The sequence below is a fragment of the Neomonachus schauinslandi genome, chromosome 5 (assembly GCF_002201575.2).
Source record: "Neomonachus schauinslandi chromosome 5, ASM220157v2, whole genome shotgun sequence".
NCBI classification, from domain to species: domain Eukaryota; kingdom Metazoa; phylum Chordata; class Mammalia; order Carnivora; family Phocidae; genus Neomonachus; species Neomonachus schauinslandi.
In genome coordinates this window covers 21,247,808-21,266,640 of record NC_058407.1, presented here as the reverse complement: position 1 = coordinate 21,266,640, position 18,833 = coordinate 21,247,808, and the positions used below count along the sequence as shown (strand labels likewise).

At 42.0% G+C, this 18,833-nt stretch overlaps 1 protein-coding gene across 1 annotated transcript in view; it reads left to right on the top strand.

Moving 5' to 3' along the window:
• Window positions 1–228: 228 nt before the first annotated feature.
• The window catches only part of SLC17A8 (solute carrier family 17 member 8), a 43,322-nt gene continuing 24,717 nt past the window's right edge, over window positions 229–18,833 (top strand). The window contains 3 exon segments of the mRNA XM_021687550.2: window positions 229–329; window positions 12,884–12,962; window positions 12,964–13,137. Of these exon segments, the coding sequence (XP_021543225.2) occupies window positions 229–329; window positions 12,884–12,962; window positions 12,964–13,137 (354 nt within the window).

The following is an 18,833-nucleotide window of genomic DNA, read 5'->3' as shown; positions in this document are numbered from 1 at the left end:
TGCTTGGCCTCTTTTTTTTGGCGGGGGGGACCTTGGGGTATTTCATCTTGGAAGCTCTGGGCTGGGTTTTATCTCCTTTTTGATGTTAAGTAGTTACCTCCATGAGAACTGACTTCAGGGTACTCATCGAGGAGGAGAGCAGAGTGGTCCCCACGCTGGAAATGAGAAAGGATGACAGTTTCTGAGACTTAACTGTTAGTGCTTGGAGGTCCCCCTCACCCATTCAAAATGCCTTTGAAAGCATTTGATACCTTCAAAGAAAAAATTCTGAAACCTGGAAAGGAAGGAGTGAAGAACGCCGTGGGAGATTCACTGGGGATTTTACGAAGGTAAAGTCTGAACGCAAACTTTAGGTTTATTTCTGAGTAATTTCACATTGCCAGTGTTTGAAAGACTTTGCTTCATATTTTAAAAGTCACATTTTTAAAAAGGAATGGGTAGGTCTGATTAGACGGCTTCTAGAGCCCCTTCCAGCTCCAATACACTGTGTCTGGAGGGAAAAAAAAAGAAAAAGATGCCTCAAAAGTGTAAGATTGAATTAAGAAAATAACAAGACAGACATTCTGCTTATATGGCAGAGATGGTGATGTTGCATATTGTGTGTTTGGCATTGAATTAGAAAAGATCTAGGGAGATAATATTTCCTGTTAATTCAATAATAATGACAAAATCAGGAACCCCATTACATGGTTATGCTTTCAGTTGAAGTAATTTTTAAGAAATTTTCACTATAAATGAAAATTAGATATGCGTTTAGCTTGTTATATAAACTATATAGGGTGGTTGCTGATTGTATGGGTTTGAAAGAAAAGAAGAGTTACACAATAGTTTGAAGAAAGTATCTTTAAAAACTAGTATTTAGGTAAAAAAAAAAAACTTACATGGTTACAGTGGGAAAATATTATGTACTATCATTAAAGTGAATGTTTTTGTCCAAACCAAAAAATAAATATTTTTTAAAGTAAAATACATTATTATTGGATGGAGAGTTTGCCACAAATGAATGAATTGATGTGACATTTTAATTTGTGATTTTTTAAATAGACATAGCCTTTCTAGGTTTTATAGATGAATTAATAAGCAGTCCTTATGTACAAGGTAAGATGACTTCTTTATACCCTCAGATATAAATAAATGTGAAAAATACTCCTGATAAGATTTTTATATGTTTGAATGACTATTTCTAATCCTCATGAGTGAAAATGCCATCTGGCATCTCCTTTTAACTTTTATATGGTATCCCTTAAATTAAAAAAAACTTTAGCATGCAAAGGACTATTTGTAGGCGCACAGAGATTCACTCCATTCCTTGGGTTTTATAACACAGGGGCTCCTGTCAGTGTTAAATTTCCCCTGTATCACTCTTGATGAACTTTCATAGTAAGAGAACTGGGTTCAGCCCTTCCTTTAATTTAAAAGTTAAAAACAAAAAGGTTTCAATTAGACCCACGCTGAATTATCTGTATAGATAAAAACCTAGCTGACAGCAGGATAAACTAGCCAAACATAGGAAGTGATTATAATGACCTTTTCTTTGAAGAATGTTCTAGCCTTGTGTTGCGTACTCCCCAGGTAAAGTCCATCTTACTGTGGTGGTGTTCATTTGATTAAAAACGAAAAAGGAAGGCACAATGGCTTGGTTGTCATATTCAAGTATGGGGACAAAGGAATCTGACAAAGCCAGGAACAAAAACCATGACTTTGGACTATAGTCAATTACAGTCCCCATTATAATCATCAAACTCTGTACCTTAGTTTATACAATATTTGACAAGGAAGCACTTAGGAATTTTCTTTCCAACATTAAGTTGAATTGCTTTTTTTTGGAATTAAATCACTTTCTTTGGTAAGAGACTTATTCTAAGAGCTGGTTTTACAGTGTTTGATTAGATGATCTACTTGAAGATTCTTTTGTTTGCCACACTGGTTTGCTTAGGAATATAACAAAATTCATAATTTCCAAGTTGTACGACCTCAACCCGAAACGGAGCTATGTGTTTAGGACTCTGGATGGTTTCCTTGGAAGTGAATCACAGCACAATAGACAAACGGCTAACAGGGCTTGAGATGCAGAATGCACTAAATGCATGCTAGATGTTATCACTGTTGGCTTAATAGTAGGATGACTTGAGAAAAAAATAGAGCCAAACTCGAACCCCTTCTTTCCGTGATCCTAGAAGGAAATTATTGGCAGAGGAAGGCAAAAAAAGGGCATTAATTGACTAGCAATCCAAGTTGACCCTAAGCTCTGACAGTCTTTGAGCAAAGCTCCAGAATTAGGGTTCCTCCAGGGAGACCAACTCTGACACACACTTGGTGTTCACCTTGTCTGTAAGATATTTATATATAAAGTGCCTTGCCCAGAGCCTGGTATATGATGAACATTCCCTCCCCTGGCTGATTTTTTCACCTAAAACCAGTTAGCAGAGTCCAATGGAAAAAAAAATCAGAAGAAAACTGAAACCATCATCTAAATGGAATTCTTGGGGTGCTTTTTAAAAAAAAGATTTTATTTATTTATTTGAGAGAGAGAGAGCACACACATGCACTGGGGGGAGAGGAGCAGAGGGGGAGAGAGAGGGAGAGAGAATTTCAATCAGACTCCGCGCTGACCGCTCGATACTCGATCTCACCACCCTGAGATCATGACCTGAGCGGAAACCAACAGTTGGATGCTTAACCGACTGAGCCACCCAGGCTCCCCTCTTGGGGTGCTTTTTAATTACTGAGAGTTCCTCATGATCAGGGGAGTGGCAAATGCATAGGGAAGCATTTGAAGTTCACACATGGGGCTGATTACAGTCAGGCATTGTTAGCCTTTCTGGAGAAGAGTCATTGATAAAAAGCAGCTGAACAATTTCATCAGCTAAAAGTACAATAATATTTCAGAAGTGTGGAAGAAAGAATATATTCACTTATAGTCCAGTATTAGAACAGATGACGTAGAAGGCATTAAATTTGGAAGTTGATATCTAGAAATTGACATGTAGATTTATTCAATTTACATGACAATATGGGTGTATTCTAATTGCTTATGTATAATAAAATAATAATGGCAGACATTATCTGTTCCAGGCCCTGTAAACACATTTAATTCCATTAAACCCTATGGGGTGGGGATTATTGCAGTTAACCATTTTAGATGAGAAAGCTGAGGCACAGAGAGGTTAAGTAAGTTACCCAAGGTCACATAGCTTATAAGTGGCAGAGCTGGGTTTCAGACCAGATGTTCTCTGCCCATCATTCTTAGTCATTATACTCTGTGACCTCTCTGTCTTTGCTCTTCCCGCTTACGGTGTTGAAACTTAATGACTCATTTAGGTTTAGGGAGTTACTTGGGCTGCAATGTAGCCAGCAACCTCTGGATCTTATGGCAAGTATGGGCTTTTCTCCTAATCAGTTGTAGTATTGAAGACTTCCCTAGGGAAACGGAAGGGGTGCCTGGTCTCCTTATAAGTGTTTATATCTTCCCTTTAAAGAGATGGAACCAATCCTTTTGTGTTGTGTCCATCCTCAGCATGCAGTGACCGTGTATTCAACTTATGTACCAGACATGCACTGTCTACTCCATTGCCAAATGTCAGTGTGTGAGAGCGGGCTCTGAGGTCAGGTGAGCCCGGGTTCTAATGGCTGTGCCATCATTTACTTTCTCCCCGCACAACTTCAGGCAACTTGGCTTCCGACTGGCCAGGGTAGTTCTAGTAAAGCAAAGTCAGGTCGCATCTCTCCCTTGCTCAAAACCTCCCCGTGGTTTCCCACCTCTCTCAGAATTAAAGCCAGCATCCTTTCAATGGCCTTTAAGGCCCTACCTGATCTGTGGGAACTTGAGAACTCTGACTTCATCTCTGGCCTTCTTTTCCTGCCTCACCCGGCTCCAGCCACACTCTGCACTCTTACGGAAACTCCCCAGACCCACTCCCATGCCAGCTTTTGCATCCTGTTTTTCACCCTGAAATTTTTTCTCTCTAATTGCCTGACGGCTTATTCTCCCATTTTCAAGTCTCTTCTCAAAGGTTACCTTCCCAGGGAGGACTTTCCTGACCATCCTATTTAAGGAGAAAGTCCTCCTTCCCTCCTCCTCTTACCTACTCCCTATCTCTCTTCCCTGCTTCATTTTACTCCACTTCTATCTTAGCTAGGGTTTCCTAAAAGTGGACCCTGAGACAGGGACTTGGAGAGCCTATGCTGTGATTTATGGAGTTGGAAATTGGGAGGCAGGGAGTAAAGCAGGATAGGAAAGGAGAAAACCAAGCAAGGATGTGATCTCAGGTAATACACAGGGGCCAGATCACAGTGGGAGGATCTGGAGCATAATTGGCACTGAGCTGTCCCTTTAAGCAAAGGGGCCAGTCTTTTGTGTCTCTGCATCAGTCAGTCATGGGCTGTGGGCTGCCCCTGCTGAAGATCAGGACCAATTCAGGACCAATCAGCCTTGCCACTATGGTGACCCCTGGCCTTGCCTTTTGGTCTTGGCATGAGGACCCCAACCTGACTGGGCAGCAGTGATAGCTATATTTAATGGGATTTTCATTGTATTCCCACGTGGAAGAATTCTTCCTTGGGCATCAGGACTCCTAGACCCACAGAGTCTAAAGTTGAAGAGATGAGATATTCTGTAAGTGAGTTACTGGGCATGATGGTAAGTGGGCTACTCCCACTTCCACCCTGTGTTTCTCAGACCAATAGATTCTGCCTGTTGGGGACCCAGCATCATTATAATAACTGTTGGTTTATGGAACATACTGCATCCTGAAGGACAGCACCCTATCTTCACAGGGATTCCTCTCCGAGCTGATGCCTCAGCTGCATCTCTAAGAGGCTTCCTTTGCATCAGCTTCTGCCCAGTGCGGCTTGTTGTAAGACCAGTGGATCCCATTGTCCTGTGCCGCCTTCTGTACCTCCTTTGCCATAAATTGTGTGTCTTGGTCTTAGGTGATGTTATGTGGGATGCCATGTTGGCTAATCAGGATTCTGTGAATCCTCAGGTAGTGATGCAGGCCAAGCCTTGCAGGCTCATATATGGAATATATGTCAGTCCCAGTCAGGATGAACTGCTACCCTTTCCAAGATGGAAGGGGTCTGATATGAACAATTTGCCACCAACAGGCTGGTTTGTCTCCTCAGGGATTGTGCTATATCAGGGCTCAGCATTAGTTTTGTTGCTGACAGCAGTGGTAGCTACATCAGTCTTGGTGAGTGGATCCTAGACATACCTTCCGTCTCTGTTGCCATGGCTACCCGACGTGCCACTCATCGTTCTGGAGGCCAGAAGTCCAAAATCAAGGTGTCAGCAGGACCACGCTCTCTGTGAAGCCTCTGAAGAAGGGTTTATCTTTGCCTCTTCCTCGCTTCTGGTGGCTGCGGGTAACCCTGGGCATTCCTTGGCCTGTAGACACGTACATCACTCTAGTCTCTGCCTCTGTTGTCACCTGGCCTACTTCCCTGAGCTTCTGCATCTGTGTTCAAATTCCCCTCTCTTTATAGGGACACCAGTCATTGGATAAGGACCCATCCTAGTCCAATATAACCTCATCTTCACTTGATTATAACTGCAAAGACCCTATGTCTAAATTAAGTCATATTTGCAGATATCAGAGGTTAAGACTTGAACATATCTTTTTGTTTTTATTTGGGAGCACTCTCCTGATTTTTAAACTCTGGAAATGAATCCAAATTCTGAAAAACCACACCCCCCTCCCCCAAATCATACAAACAAAACATGTCTACGGGCTAGACTGGACTTTGAGCTGCCTGTCACCTGAAAGCTTAGGCTTTTGGAATGAAAAAGCCATAGAGACCAAGTCTTTTTATTTTTGTTTTTTTTCTTATTGTCCATCTCATCATCCCCTGATTAGGTAATAATCACCGACTCTCTGCTTGAATGAGGGGAGAGGAAAGGATGAAATTACCAGGAGGAAAATCAAAACAGGTTAACACTTCAAAATCTGTGTGACTGTGGCAGGTGCTAGGGATATTTGGTTCCTGACTTTGAACTTATTATGGTCTACTGGAAGAGGGAAATATTAGTTTTAAAAATTAAAAAAATACAGGTAGTATGACAGTACTGACTGGGTAGGAGTTGAATTTTATTGAGATCTTTTAGAATTTGATGTCCTGAGAGCCACACTGTTGAGATCCTATTGCAAATCCCAGACTAGCTCTGGGAGTCAGATTTTAAGTACCTCCTCCCTTCTTTAAAAGTTACCATTTATTGATCATTTATAGAGTGCTAGGAATGATACTAAGTGCTTTATAAACCTTATCTCCTCTAGTGCTCACGTTAGTCCTGTCCCCTTTCAGGGAATCGAGGTTCAGAGAGGTTAAGTATCTGAAGTTCACACAGCTAATAAATACTGGACTCAGCATTTGACACAGGATTGTCTGACTCGAGGGCATATTTCCTCAATCCTTCTTCAATATTCTTTCTCCAAAACCTTTAAAAATGTCTACTTAGGTGAAGCACTTGATATGTGTAAGGTGCTTGCTTTCTAGTTCGGTCCTATGGCGTACTGGTAGGAGGGGGCTTGATATCAAATCTGGGTTGTGTTTTCACTTTCCCCACTGCAGCTGGGTGCCTCTTGGGCAAGTTTTTGAAGTATTCTGAGTCTCCCAAGCTGTAAGAGAGGGATAAATTCTACCTCTCAAGATTGTTCTGGGGATTAAGGGAGATTATGTATATAGATGTATATATAAATATGTACCTCACACAGTACCAGTGTGGAAGGTAGTCAGTATCCTTCAGCCCCCTAATACTGTATTAGTTTGCTTGAGCTCCCATCACAAAGTACCAGAGACTGGGTAACTTATTGAGAAATTTATTTTCTCACAGTTCTAGAGACTCGAAGCCCAACATCAGGGTGTCGACAGTTTGGTTTCTCCTCAAGGCCACCTACTCGCTGTGTCTTCACATGGTCTTTCCTCTGTGGACAGGCAGTTCTGACGTCTGTGTGTCCAAATTTCTTCCTATAAGGACGCAGGTCTTATTGCATTAGGGCCAATCCATATAATCTCATTTAATTCTCTCTTTTTTTTTAAGAATTTTTTTTTTATTATTTATTCATTTGAGACAGAGAGATACAGAGTGAGAGAGAGAGAGAGCGCAGGAGTAGAGGGGAGAGGCAGAGGAAGAGCCAGAAACAGACTCCCTGCTGAGCAGGGAGCCCAATGTGGGGCTTGATCCCAGGACCTGGAGATCATGACCTGAGCTGAAGGCAGACGCTTAACCATCTGAGCCACCCAGGCACCCCGACATTTAATTAGTCTTTAAAGCCCTTTGTCCCAATACATTCTGAGGTCCCGAAGGTTAAGGCTTCAAAGTAAGAATTCAGGCAGTGGCAGCACAATTCAGCCCATAATCAACATTTACCATAAGTGAGCAAGTTTTAAAAAGCCATAAAATGATCTGTAAGTCTGCTCGTTTTGTGTTCCATTAAATGTTGACCTTATTGCCTACAAAACCAAACCAAACCTGCTCCATAATTACTGGGTACATTTGAATTGTAAGTAAGTAGTTCTCTAAGTGCCTGAAGGCTATGGAGCATATCTTAAGCAATTAGACTCCTGGGGCTGACATGTTTACTGGACAATTGTGTTTGTGAACAGTGGGCTTATACTTTCCTAGTGTGTAAAGGGCCAGAAACCCACAGAATGTAGCTCTCTGCATTTGGAGAAACAACCAGACACATGTTACCCTGGCAAGAATGAAGATTCTCCGATCTTACAGACCGAGTGTAGGCAAACACCAAAACACCTAATACGATAAACAGCTCTTTTGGATAATTAAAGTCCTCCACTTCTTATGACCCCAACCCTCTTTAGAAAAATGAACAAACTTGTTTCTGGGCAGGGGTGAACAGATCTTTACCTCTGCGTGTAAGTGCTTCAAGTCAGGAGTGAAGTCTGGAAGGGGTCCACCAGTTCCATTCAGTTGAATAGGGATTAATCATGTCCAGGCCATATGCTGAGCCCTGGGAATAAAGAGGAGTCAGAAATTACTCCTGCCTTCAACATGCTCACTTCTCCTGGGGAGGCATTCATTCACTCATTCACTTTCTCAGATCAACAAATATTTACTCAACCCCTACTATGCTGATGAAAGCAAATAACTAACTCAATGTGATAAATGTTCCGACTGAGGAACGTGTGAAATACTTAGGACACATGGGGGATGCTGTAGGCCCTAACACTGAATCAGTGTCTACTCATTCGTGCCGGTAATGTTTTACTCACTGTTGTGTAGGCTCATTTAATCTCAACAACAGCTCTGTGAGATAAATACCGCATTCATTTTACAGATGAGGAAATGTGAGATTTAGAGAGGCCAACTTGCCTTGCCCAGAGTCCCACAACTAGTACACAATTTGGCAGAGCTGGCTATCAAACCTGGGTTGACTGATGGCAGTGAAGCCTGGCTTGTCCCATCATACAGGGGGAGGGGGCTGAGAATCTTCCTCTCTGAGCTTGCCTATACAAGAAATGTTCCACTATTTTACTGTTTTAAAACAAATCAAATCTGACTTTTAGCCCCCCTTGGTGGAAATGAACTTTCTGCTGATGTGGGTGGGCCCTTCCTGCCACAACTAGGTTGTACAAGGGACACACAAACAGCTCGGGGGGTCCCTCTAGCGGTTGATCCATGTTTGTGCCTGGTCGCACAGTGGCTTGAAGTCTGGTGACTCCGCGAGCGCTCGGGGCAAGGGAAATTGGGACCCAGCGCTCCAGTCTTCTTTCTATAGCTCCCCACATCCTGTCTCCAACTGGGGAGAGGCGGCTCAAGGTCAGGCAGCTGTAAGTTCTGCTACTTGGGGAGCCCATACCTCCTTCCGTGGAACTTACCTTCCCCTTTATCACACTACTTTTCTCTCTGCCCCTCTTCTATTGTGTCCTTCCTCTGGAAACTCTCAGTATATCCCAGATGGCATCAGGCACACAGACGGTGCTTGTGTTGGTTCAGGCCCTCTATGGAGACAGGGAGAGATGCATAAGAGATTTATTGCGGGAAAATGGGGAAAGAGACGAGGGGGGCTGGGGGAACATTTGGACTGTGATGCTATCTGTGTAGGAGAAAGGGAAGGAAGATTTTGTAGGAAGAGTCTCAGACTATACCCCAGTACTAGGAAGTTTTGCAAGGCCAATGGGGAGCCCTGGAGCCAGATGCCTGTCAGACGAGTCTTGCCTCTTACAGGAAAGGGCTTGCCCTCTATCCCTGCTGTGCTCAGTGCTTGGTGGGGAGCAGTCTGTGGGAAGGTAGTCCTGCAGCCAAAGCCCTGGTGCATTCAGAGCATAGCAGCTGGGGCTGTCTTTAATTAAGCTCCTCAAGGCTCCATGGTGCCTGAAAATGTTAGTCTGTCTTACTCTCCAAACATCTGCATGATGATAGAGAGATGCTGAGCTTATGACTTGTAACAATTTTATTAATAGCAATAATAGTAGTATTTACCATCTGGCAATAAAAAGCTCTTTCATGTACCAGGCACTGCACTAAATAATTTACGTGCGTCATATCATTTAATCATTAAAACAATCGATGAGATAGCTATGATCATTAGCCCATTTTAGAGATGGGGGTTGTTATATACTGAGTTGTGTTCCCCCCAAATTCATATGTTGAAGTCCTAACCCCCAGTGCCTCAGAATATGACTGTATTTGGAGATATGTTCTTTAAAGAAGTAATTAAAAGACAGAGAGACCAAGAGACAGACTCTTAACTATAGAGAACAAGGGCGCCTGGGTGGCTCAGTTGGTTAAGCGACTGCCTTCCGCTCAGGTCATGATCCTGGAGTCCCTGGATCGAGTCCCGCCTCGGGCTCCCTGCTCGGCAGGAAGTCTGCTTCTCCCTCTGACCCTCCCGACCCTCCCCCCTGTCATGCTCTCTCTCTCTCAGTCTCTCTCTCTCAAATAAATAAATAAAATCTTAAAAAAAAAAAAACTATAGAGAACAAACTGATGGTTACCAGAGGGGAGGTGGGTAGTGGTACGGGTGAAATAAGTGATGGGGATTAAAGAGTACACTTATCATGATGAGCACTGGGTGATGTATAGAGTTGTTGAATCACTGTATTGTACACCTGAAACTAATATAACACCATATGTTAACTATACTGGAATTAAAATTAAAAATTTAATAAAGGAATAAAAGAAGGTAGAGATTAAACGAAAAATAAAAGAATGTAGAAATCAAATAAACAAATGAAAGAGTTAATTAAAATGTAGTCTTTAGGGTGGGTCCTAATCCAAGTGACTGGTGTTATTATAAAAAGAGGAAATTTGGACACAGAGATGTGCAGAGGGAAGGTGATGTTAAGACAGCCATCTTTTTTTAAAATTCTTTATTCTTTTATTTAAATTCAATTAATCAACATATAGCGTATTATTACTTTCAGAGGTAGAGTTCAGTGATTCATCAGTCTTATATAACACCCAGTGCTCATTACATCACGTACCCTCCTTAATGTCCATCACCCAGTTACCCCATCTCCCCACCCCCCACCCCTCCAGCAACCCTCAGTTTGTTTCCTATAGTTAAGAGTCTCTCATGGTTTTGGCGATTTGCAGGTCAAGGAGAGAGGCCTCAGAAAGAACCAATCCTGCCAACACCTTGATCTTGGACTTCTGGCCTCCAGAACTGTGAAAACGTAAAAGTTCTGTTGTTTGAGCCACTCAGTGTGTGGTACTTCGTATGGCAACCCTGGCAACCTAATACCAGCATATTGTAGCTTCAAATGGTCAAGTGGCTTGGCCAAAGTCATAGAGCTAGCACATGGGAGAAATAGCACTCAGCTTCTCTCATTCCAGAGTCCGTTCTCTTAAATACTTTCCTCTACTGGGTTGTCCACGGTGGCTGGGGCAAGGTCCAGAATGCAGATGAGAAGGTGATGGGAAGCTCACTGAGACAGAACACAGCCTGGTGAGCTGGGAAGCACATGTGAGAGGGAATCAGTGGACCTGATAGTCAGGGGAAAGCCTTCCCACCCTGCCTCTACCTTCTTCTGGCTCTGGGGTCTTGGCCAATCCACTCTTGCTTTCTGGACTACAGTTATATTTGTGTCAAATGGAAGTATTAAGTTTCCTATACCTCACTGAGCTGTTTTAACCATATTGAGGTCATTATATGAAATGGGGAGAGAGAACTGAATTTGTTTTATATAAATATTAGTGTAGCTGTTATATATTATCCCTGTTTTAGCTAATACTGCTAGTACTATTGTAATGGTGTGTCAACATTGGAGAAGCAGTTTTTCATGCTATACAAATTATAAATGATGTTCTGATGCCAGAAATTCATGGAGACCATCGGGGCTATGCATTATAAATAGTCCTGTGATCCAAATGATTCTTGGACATCAGTATAAGCGGCAATACATGGCGTCAATGCTCAGTCTAACAGAATGGACTCATTAAATGATTGTGGGGATTAATGTAAAAAAAGTAGCTGGTCTATATTGAGTTTTTACATGTATTAAGTTCTGTTCTAAATGGTCTAAATATAATAATCCACTTATGATAATCCTGAGAAGAACCCCACGAAGAAGAAACTACTTTTATAATTCCTAGGTTACAGATGAAGAAACAGAAGAAGCCCAGAGAGGTTAACTAGGCCAAAGTCACACAGCTAAGCAAGTGGAAGGATAAACATTCAAACTAAGTCACACTGGCTCCTAGTTTGGGTATAGGTTGGAGAAGAAATGAAGCATTCAGGATGACTTCAAGATTTTTGCGTGAGCAACTGGAGGAACAAAATTATCATTACTTGGGATGGGAAAGATTTCAGGAATTAATTTTTTTTCAGGAAACTCAGTTTGGATATGTTAAGTTTGAGATGCTGATTGTGTGTCCAAGGAGATGTCAAATAAGTCTATTTATGAAAATCGGGATCTGTATCTAAAACCCACAGATGGGATAAGATCACCTACAGAGTGTAGGTAGAAAATAAAAGAGATCTGTGAGCTGAGCCCTGGACATCCCAGTGTTTACAGGTCAAAGAAGTAGGGAATCAGCTTACGAGACAAAACAGAAAGAATGGTCAGAGAATTAAGAGGAAGAGCACATGAGTGTGGTTTCTTGGGAGAAAATAAAGGAAGAACTTGTGTTAAGTACTGATAGGCTGATTACATGAGGACCTAAGATGACCATTGCATTGAGTCAAAGGTCAATGGAAGGTATTGATGACCTTAAGAAGAGCTGTTTTGGTGGACATTTTGGGGATGCCTGGTTGGAATGGGTCCAAGAGAGAATGGGAGGTAGGGAACTGAAGAAAGTGACTTCTGAGTTTTCTAAAAAAAGACGATGAGAGTGGAGGTAGCTGGAGGAGAAAGTGGTAGAAATTGATAGATTGTGCCTCCCTACCTCTACCTAATATTTTATTAAGATTTAGATAAAGAGGAAGAAAAGAATCTGCAAATGGATTGATTTTCTACTGTATATCTTTTTAGCATGCTTCAGGTGACACTAAAACCAAGGTCAAGTGCATCTATAGATAGCTAGGTCATGCAACGTGGATGAAATCTGTCAATACTCTTCTGGCAGGAAATTCAGTAAAGCATATTGTTGAGGACACAGACTTGGACTTGGATTTACATCCCACCTCAAGTGACTTAGTTTCCTGACCTATATAATGGCAAGGTAACACCATCTATGTCATGGAGTTGTTGTGAACTCTAAATGACCTAATGCCTAATGAAGTGCAATACAATACCCAGAATATCAGTAATTTTAGCCACTATTATTTATTTTCATGACAATAACAACTTTTAAAAAGGCAGGCTGCATCCTACTTTGGGTTTCCCCTTTTCTTCTTTGGTAGACCTTTTCTTTTTGCCTAGTATACTTCCTTTTTTTCTCTGAAATCCCGGCCTTTCTTTGACCATTTTTCTTCCACTATAGAAAAATTGATGGGACGAATGAGGAAGAAGATAACACTGAGCTGAATGAAGAAGGAAGGCCAGTGCAGACTTCCAGGCAGAGGCCCCCCCCTCTGCAGCTGCCACTGCTGTGGCCTTCCCAAGCGCTACCTCATTGCCATTATGAGTGGGCTGGGCTTCTGCATTTCCTTTGGGATTCGGTGCAATCTTGGAGTAGCCATCGTGGAAATGGTCAACAACAGCACTGTATATGTTGATGGAAAACCAGAAATTCAGGTCAGTGTCTGTGTTTGGTGGGAGCTCTTTTGGCCACAGCTGTGCCAATACTTTGTTATAGGAAAGAAAGCACTTCACCTCTTCCATTGATGTGACAAAAAGGTAGAATGGCTACCATGTGCCAGGCACTGTGCAAGGTGAAGGGAAGAGAATGATGAAAAGCACAGGTTGGGCCCTTGTCGTCATAGAGCTGTACAAGTAAGTAAGCATAATTCATGGTTGCAGGTGCTATGTTGGAGGTGTTCAGAATGCTGGGGGCCAAATAAGAGAGTGCTGACCCAGATATCAAGAAAGAATTCCCAGAGAAAGTGATGGCTGGTTCCGAAAGACAAGGAGGAATCGACCGACAAAGGGTGTTTTAGTGAAGTGCGAGGAAGAGTGAAGAAAAAGGAACATCTTATGTGAAAGACTGTAGGAGAGAAGGGGAGGGAGGGAGAGAGAAGGAAAGAGAGAGAGAGAGAGAGAGAAGGAGGGAGAGAGAGGGGGAGAGAGAGAAAATGATGTGTTTAGGAACTGAGATAGGAGTTCATCTTTTCTGAGCCATGGACCCCTTTGGCAACCTGCTGTAGACTTATGAACCTTTTGTCAAAATAATGTTTTAAATTCTTAAAATAAAATGCATAGGATTATAAAGGAAACCAATTATATTGGAATACAGATATCAAAGTATTTAAAAATAAAATTAACGATATGGAAACATATGAGCTTCTTTATAAACACATCGATGACAAAATTTAACAATGGGTCTAAAATTACTGTAACTTTGGGGCACCTGGGTGGCTCAGTCAGTTAAGGGTCTGCCTTCGGCTCAGGGTCCTGGGATCAAGTCCTACATCAGGCTCCCTGCTCAGCAGAGAGTCTGCTTCTCCCTCTGCCTGCCCCTCCCTCTGCTTATGCTCTCCGACAAATAAATAAATAAAATCTTTAAAAAATAAAATAAAATTACTGTAACTTTGAAGTTTGAAGTATAAACCATAGTTTAAGATAGTGGTAACAACTGTATGAACAGGTTTATAATTTCCACGTGATGGAGTCACAGGTACTGATAATACTACTGTGGTTTGTTGCCTACATTCATAACCACAGGAAATGCTAAATTTCAGCTAGCAGTTAGTGAAACTAAAAATGCTGATTTTTCCCATCAAAGTTCACAGATCCACAGCATTCCATCCTTGGACTCCAGGCTGAGAACCCCTGTAAGAGGGTAGAGCATGATTGAGCCTCAAGAGAGGAAGACACCAGGGTAAATAAGAGTTAGGCCAGGTAAAGCCTGATAAGCCACGTAGGGAGTCCTGGGTGGGCTTTGCACAGAGTGGTGGTATGATCAAATCTGTTCCAGAAAGATCGCTATCCAGCCAGTGGTCTCCCAATAGACTGGGATTGAATTGAGTGGAAGCAGGAGGCCCAGTTCAAAGGCTGTTGTAGTCATAAGCAAGTCTGATGTGACTTAAAAGCATTAAAGAGGGCATATGATGTGATGAGCACTGCGTGTTACACAAAACTGATGAATCATTGAACATTACATCAAAAACTAATGATGTGCTATATGTTGGCTAATTGAATTTAAATTTAAAAAAAGCACTGTTTTTATGAATCACTGGAAAGATAAAATCTGGCTTATTTCTTCCATGGTATGCCTAGAGAAGTATTGAGGCTATGGGGAAAAAACCAAAAGTGTATGCCCAATGGATACATGTTTCATTGTACTGAACACACGCACGGGAATGACTCATGGGGAGGTACTTGCACATTGCAGAGGGGCATCTAGTAGTTCTCTGGTCCCTGCCCATATGTGGAGAAACATTTACATCAGAGTTCCCCAAACTGGTGTTTGGCATATCACTGTTCTATAGGCTGTGCTAGGAAGAAGGTGCTGTATGAAATGGGAGCTTTTATTGTGCTGTGTCCTGTGAGAGTCTCCAAGAGGGGGCTGTGTATGCATTATTTCCCGAACTTTATTGTAGAACACTTTCTTTCATGCCACATCTATTAGCATTACCTAGAACAGTTCCTGCCAAGCACTGGTTTGGGAAAATTTGATTCTAATCCATTAAAAAAAAAGGTCTTTAGTTGGCCCTGCAGGCTTTTTTTTTTTCCTTTTAGCTAAGAGATTATTCCGCCAGAAGAAAAGAGCACAATGGAGAGTCTTCTAGCCTCTTTTTGATGTCGCAGCTGAATTTGTTCTAAAAGGATATGCTAGTTGTTTATTTTTTGGTGGGGAGGGAGGGCAGGAGAGGTGTGATGGGGCAAGCCATGCATTTTTTAAATAATGATATATATTAGTGAGGTTTCAGATGTGTATCACATGTATTCTCCCAGCCTTTTGTGAGCAAGGCCAGCTAATTAAAACTTGTCTGCTGAGGCCCAGATCAAAATGAGATGCTGGTGTACATTTCTTTGTTGCCTGGAAAGATAGGCCTAGGTCAACAGAGTCTGTTTGGAGGCATATGGAAAAGACATTTTGATAAACCTAAGGAACAATGCTAGTGTGTGCTCTCTAGTTTCTGTGGTTTTCTCTTTGGAGTCTTAGAGAAACTGATCGAGATCTAAAATATGCTTTGCATCATTTCTTCTGGTCTCAAAAATAGGAGTTTGGGAGCATTTCAGAAGCTCTAGGACAACTCCAATTTATAGCAGGCCATTTCTCTATTACTCAAATAGAACAAAGCTTACATGTCAACTGAGCATGTTCAACCTGATGACAAAGATTTTACTAATTGTATTAAGAAAGGCTCTGAATGACTGGTATTTTGTTTATTTGGTTTTTCATTTTATGGGGTGGACTAGATATTTTTCACTGAGATATTTTGAAATCCTCATTTTCAAAAGAGGGAGAGAAGTAAGCAGTATGAATATATAGGTCTTACAAATATTTGGCATATACTCACTAGTTGTATACAGGGTAGTTTTAGATGATGTGTGAATACTCATTTTTAGTTTAATGATTATGAATTTTAAAACACGTGAATCACTTAGAATAGCGTCTGGCATATGACAAGCCATAAATGACTGACATTTGAGAAACTTTGTGATTATCTCTTTTTACCTTCAGGAAAAGTCCAAACTCCTTCCCATGAATCATGAGTCCTATAGAGTTGAGAGGATGGGCTTTCGAATTGGCCAGACCCGGTTTCACACTTGACTTCTTTTGTTTATTAGCTCTGGGACCTTGAGCAAGTTGTCTTTATGTCCTGGTCAGGGATTGCTGGTTGCAAGGAATAGAAATGCAGTGGAACCAGGTCAAGTTAAAAAGGAAATTATGGTAGGGCTGTAGGGGATCTCATGAGAGTGAGGGTAAAAAAGCAGGTCTGATGTGTATATTTGTGCAGTCCGTGCCCTGGACAGTGGGGAGTCCAGCCTGCAGTGGGACTGAAATCCTGGCTGTACTCCATGAGGGGTGGAAAAGGAGTCTTTACCTAATTCTTTCCAAGGCATAAACAGAGGCTCTGCCAGGAAGGGCAGAGTGGAGCTGGCCCTCCTAGGAATGAGGAAATGAGGAATGAGGAAATCCTTAACTAAGGTCTCCAGCTTGCTTGCTTGCTCCACATGGTCTGCTTCTCTCTGAGTATGCTCCACTGTCCCAGGTCTCTCCATGGACTGTTTTCTTTCCTTTTCCATGGCTTCTTACTGTCCTCCAAAGCTGAAGTGTCTTGCCCGGGAGCTGACTTACTTCGGCCCTGACTAAAAGGGGACTAGTTTCAGTTCAAGTATTCAGTCTTGTCTAAGTATAATTTCTGGGTTCAGATTGGAGAGCCAGCCAGACAGACAGAGAAAGACAGAGAGAGACAGAGAGAGCCTGATTGGCCAGATGTCCAGTCAGCAGAGGAGAGACCCAGGGTGAGGATGGGGAATGCTTTCTGAAGGAAATGAGCAGGGAGGCAGGAACTGTCATTTCTAGCAGTTTTTTGCTGACCCTCACTGCCCTTATTGTAAAACGGGAATGAAAGACCTGCTTTATAGATCAAACAAGATAATTTGGTGCTAATACCTTAAGTACCTATATTAGTTTCCTAATGCTGCAGTAACTAATTACCTCAAGCATGGTGGCTTAAAACACCTGAAATTTATTCTCGCACAGTTGTGGAGACCAGAAATTTGAGATAATTTCACCAGGGCCACACTCACTCTGACGGCTCTACTGAAGAATCCCTCCTTGCCTTTTCCAGCTTTGGGGGCTCTGGGTGATCCTTGGCTTGTGGCAGCATAACTCCAATCCCTAGCTCTGTCTTCACATGGCTTCTCCTCTCTGTGTGTCTTCTCCTCTTCTGTCTCAAATCTCTCTCTGCCTTTCTCTTTTAAGAACACTTGTCATTGGATTTAGGGCCCAGCTAGATAATCCAGGATAACTCATCTCAAGATCCTTGATTTTATCACATCGACAAAACCCTTTTCCCAAATAAAGCAGCATTCAGAGATTCCAGAGATTTTGTGTATAAATCTTCTGGGGGTCTTTCTTCACCCCACACAGTACCTGACAGTGGTTGGCTTATAGTAATGGTGCATGCATGGGGCCATTATGATTCTAATGGGGCTCAAGTGATGATGAAATTCAGTTCTCAGCAGGCCCAAGTCCTGTTTGTCATGTATCATCTCCTTCAGAGAATACCTGGAAGAACCATCCCTTTAAGAGAGAAAAGTATGAGCAAGAGACATTGTGATTGGTAATTAGCCTCTGGATGAAGTGGATCCCTCTGCCTTCGATCTTTGGTTCCTTGAGCTTGGCTCTCCTTGTAACTAGTTGCATGACCTTGGGCAAGTAAATTAATCTCCCTAAGCCTTATTTTCCTTATCTACAAAAGAAGAGCCAAGAATTACCTCTAGGTGTTCTAAGAATTAAGGGAGGAAATACATGGACAGTGCCTAAATAAAATTATGTCCCTATTTTGCTCCAAGCTTCCAATGGTTTCCATCCCTCTTTGAGTAAAAGCCAAGGTCCTTTTGGTGACTTAAAGGGCCTATCATCATTTGAACCTCTCTTACTTTAACTCCTATTCTCATGTCCTTTACTCATTACCTTCCACCTATCCTGACATCTTGCTGTTCCTCTAACCTTAGGGTCTTTACACTTGCTATTTCTCTGCCTTGAAAGTTCTCTCAGATAATTAACAGCATGATTTACTCCCTTCTTTCCTATAGGGCTTTACTCAAAAATCACCTCCTCAATGAAGCCTTCCCTCTCTATCTTAAATTGCACTCTACCTCACTCCTATCCGGCACTTCCTGTCGCCTTCCCTGCTTTATTTTTATTCCTCACCCCTGATCACTATCTAACACAGTCTGTACTTGTTTACTTGTTTACTGTCTGCTGTCCCCCCTGGCGTCTTTGTGAAGAGAGCAATTACTGTTGTTCTGTTCACTGTTGTATCCCCAGTGCCTAGAACAATGTGTGGCACATAGTAGCACAAAATAAAAATTTGGTGAGCTGATTTGAATGAATGATTGTTAGTTTCATTTCATTTATTTATTTATTTTTGAGTAATCCCTACCCAACATGGGGCTTGAACTCATGACCCTGAGATCAAGTGTTGTGTGCTCTACCGACTGAGCCAGCCAGGTGCCCCAGTTTCATTTTACTCTTAAACTTCAATTTCCTAATTGGTAAAATGGGAAATACGGTATAGAGGACAGGCCAATGTTCCATGGACTGTGATCTCCTAGAACACAAAGGCAGTTCTTGTTTGAATTAGTATTTACAC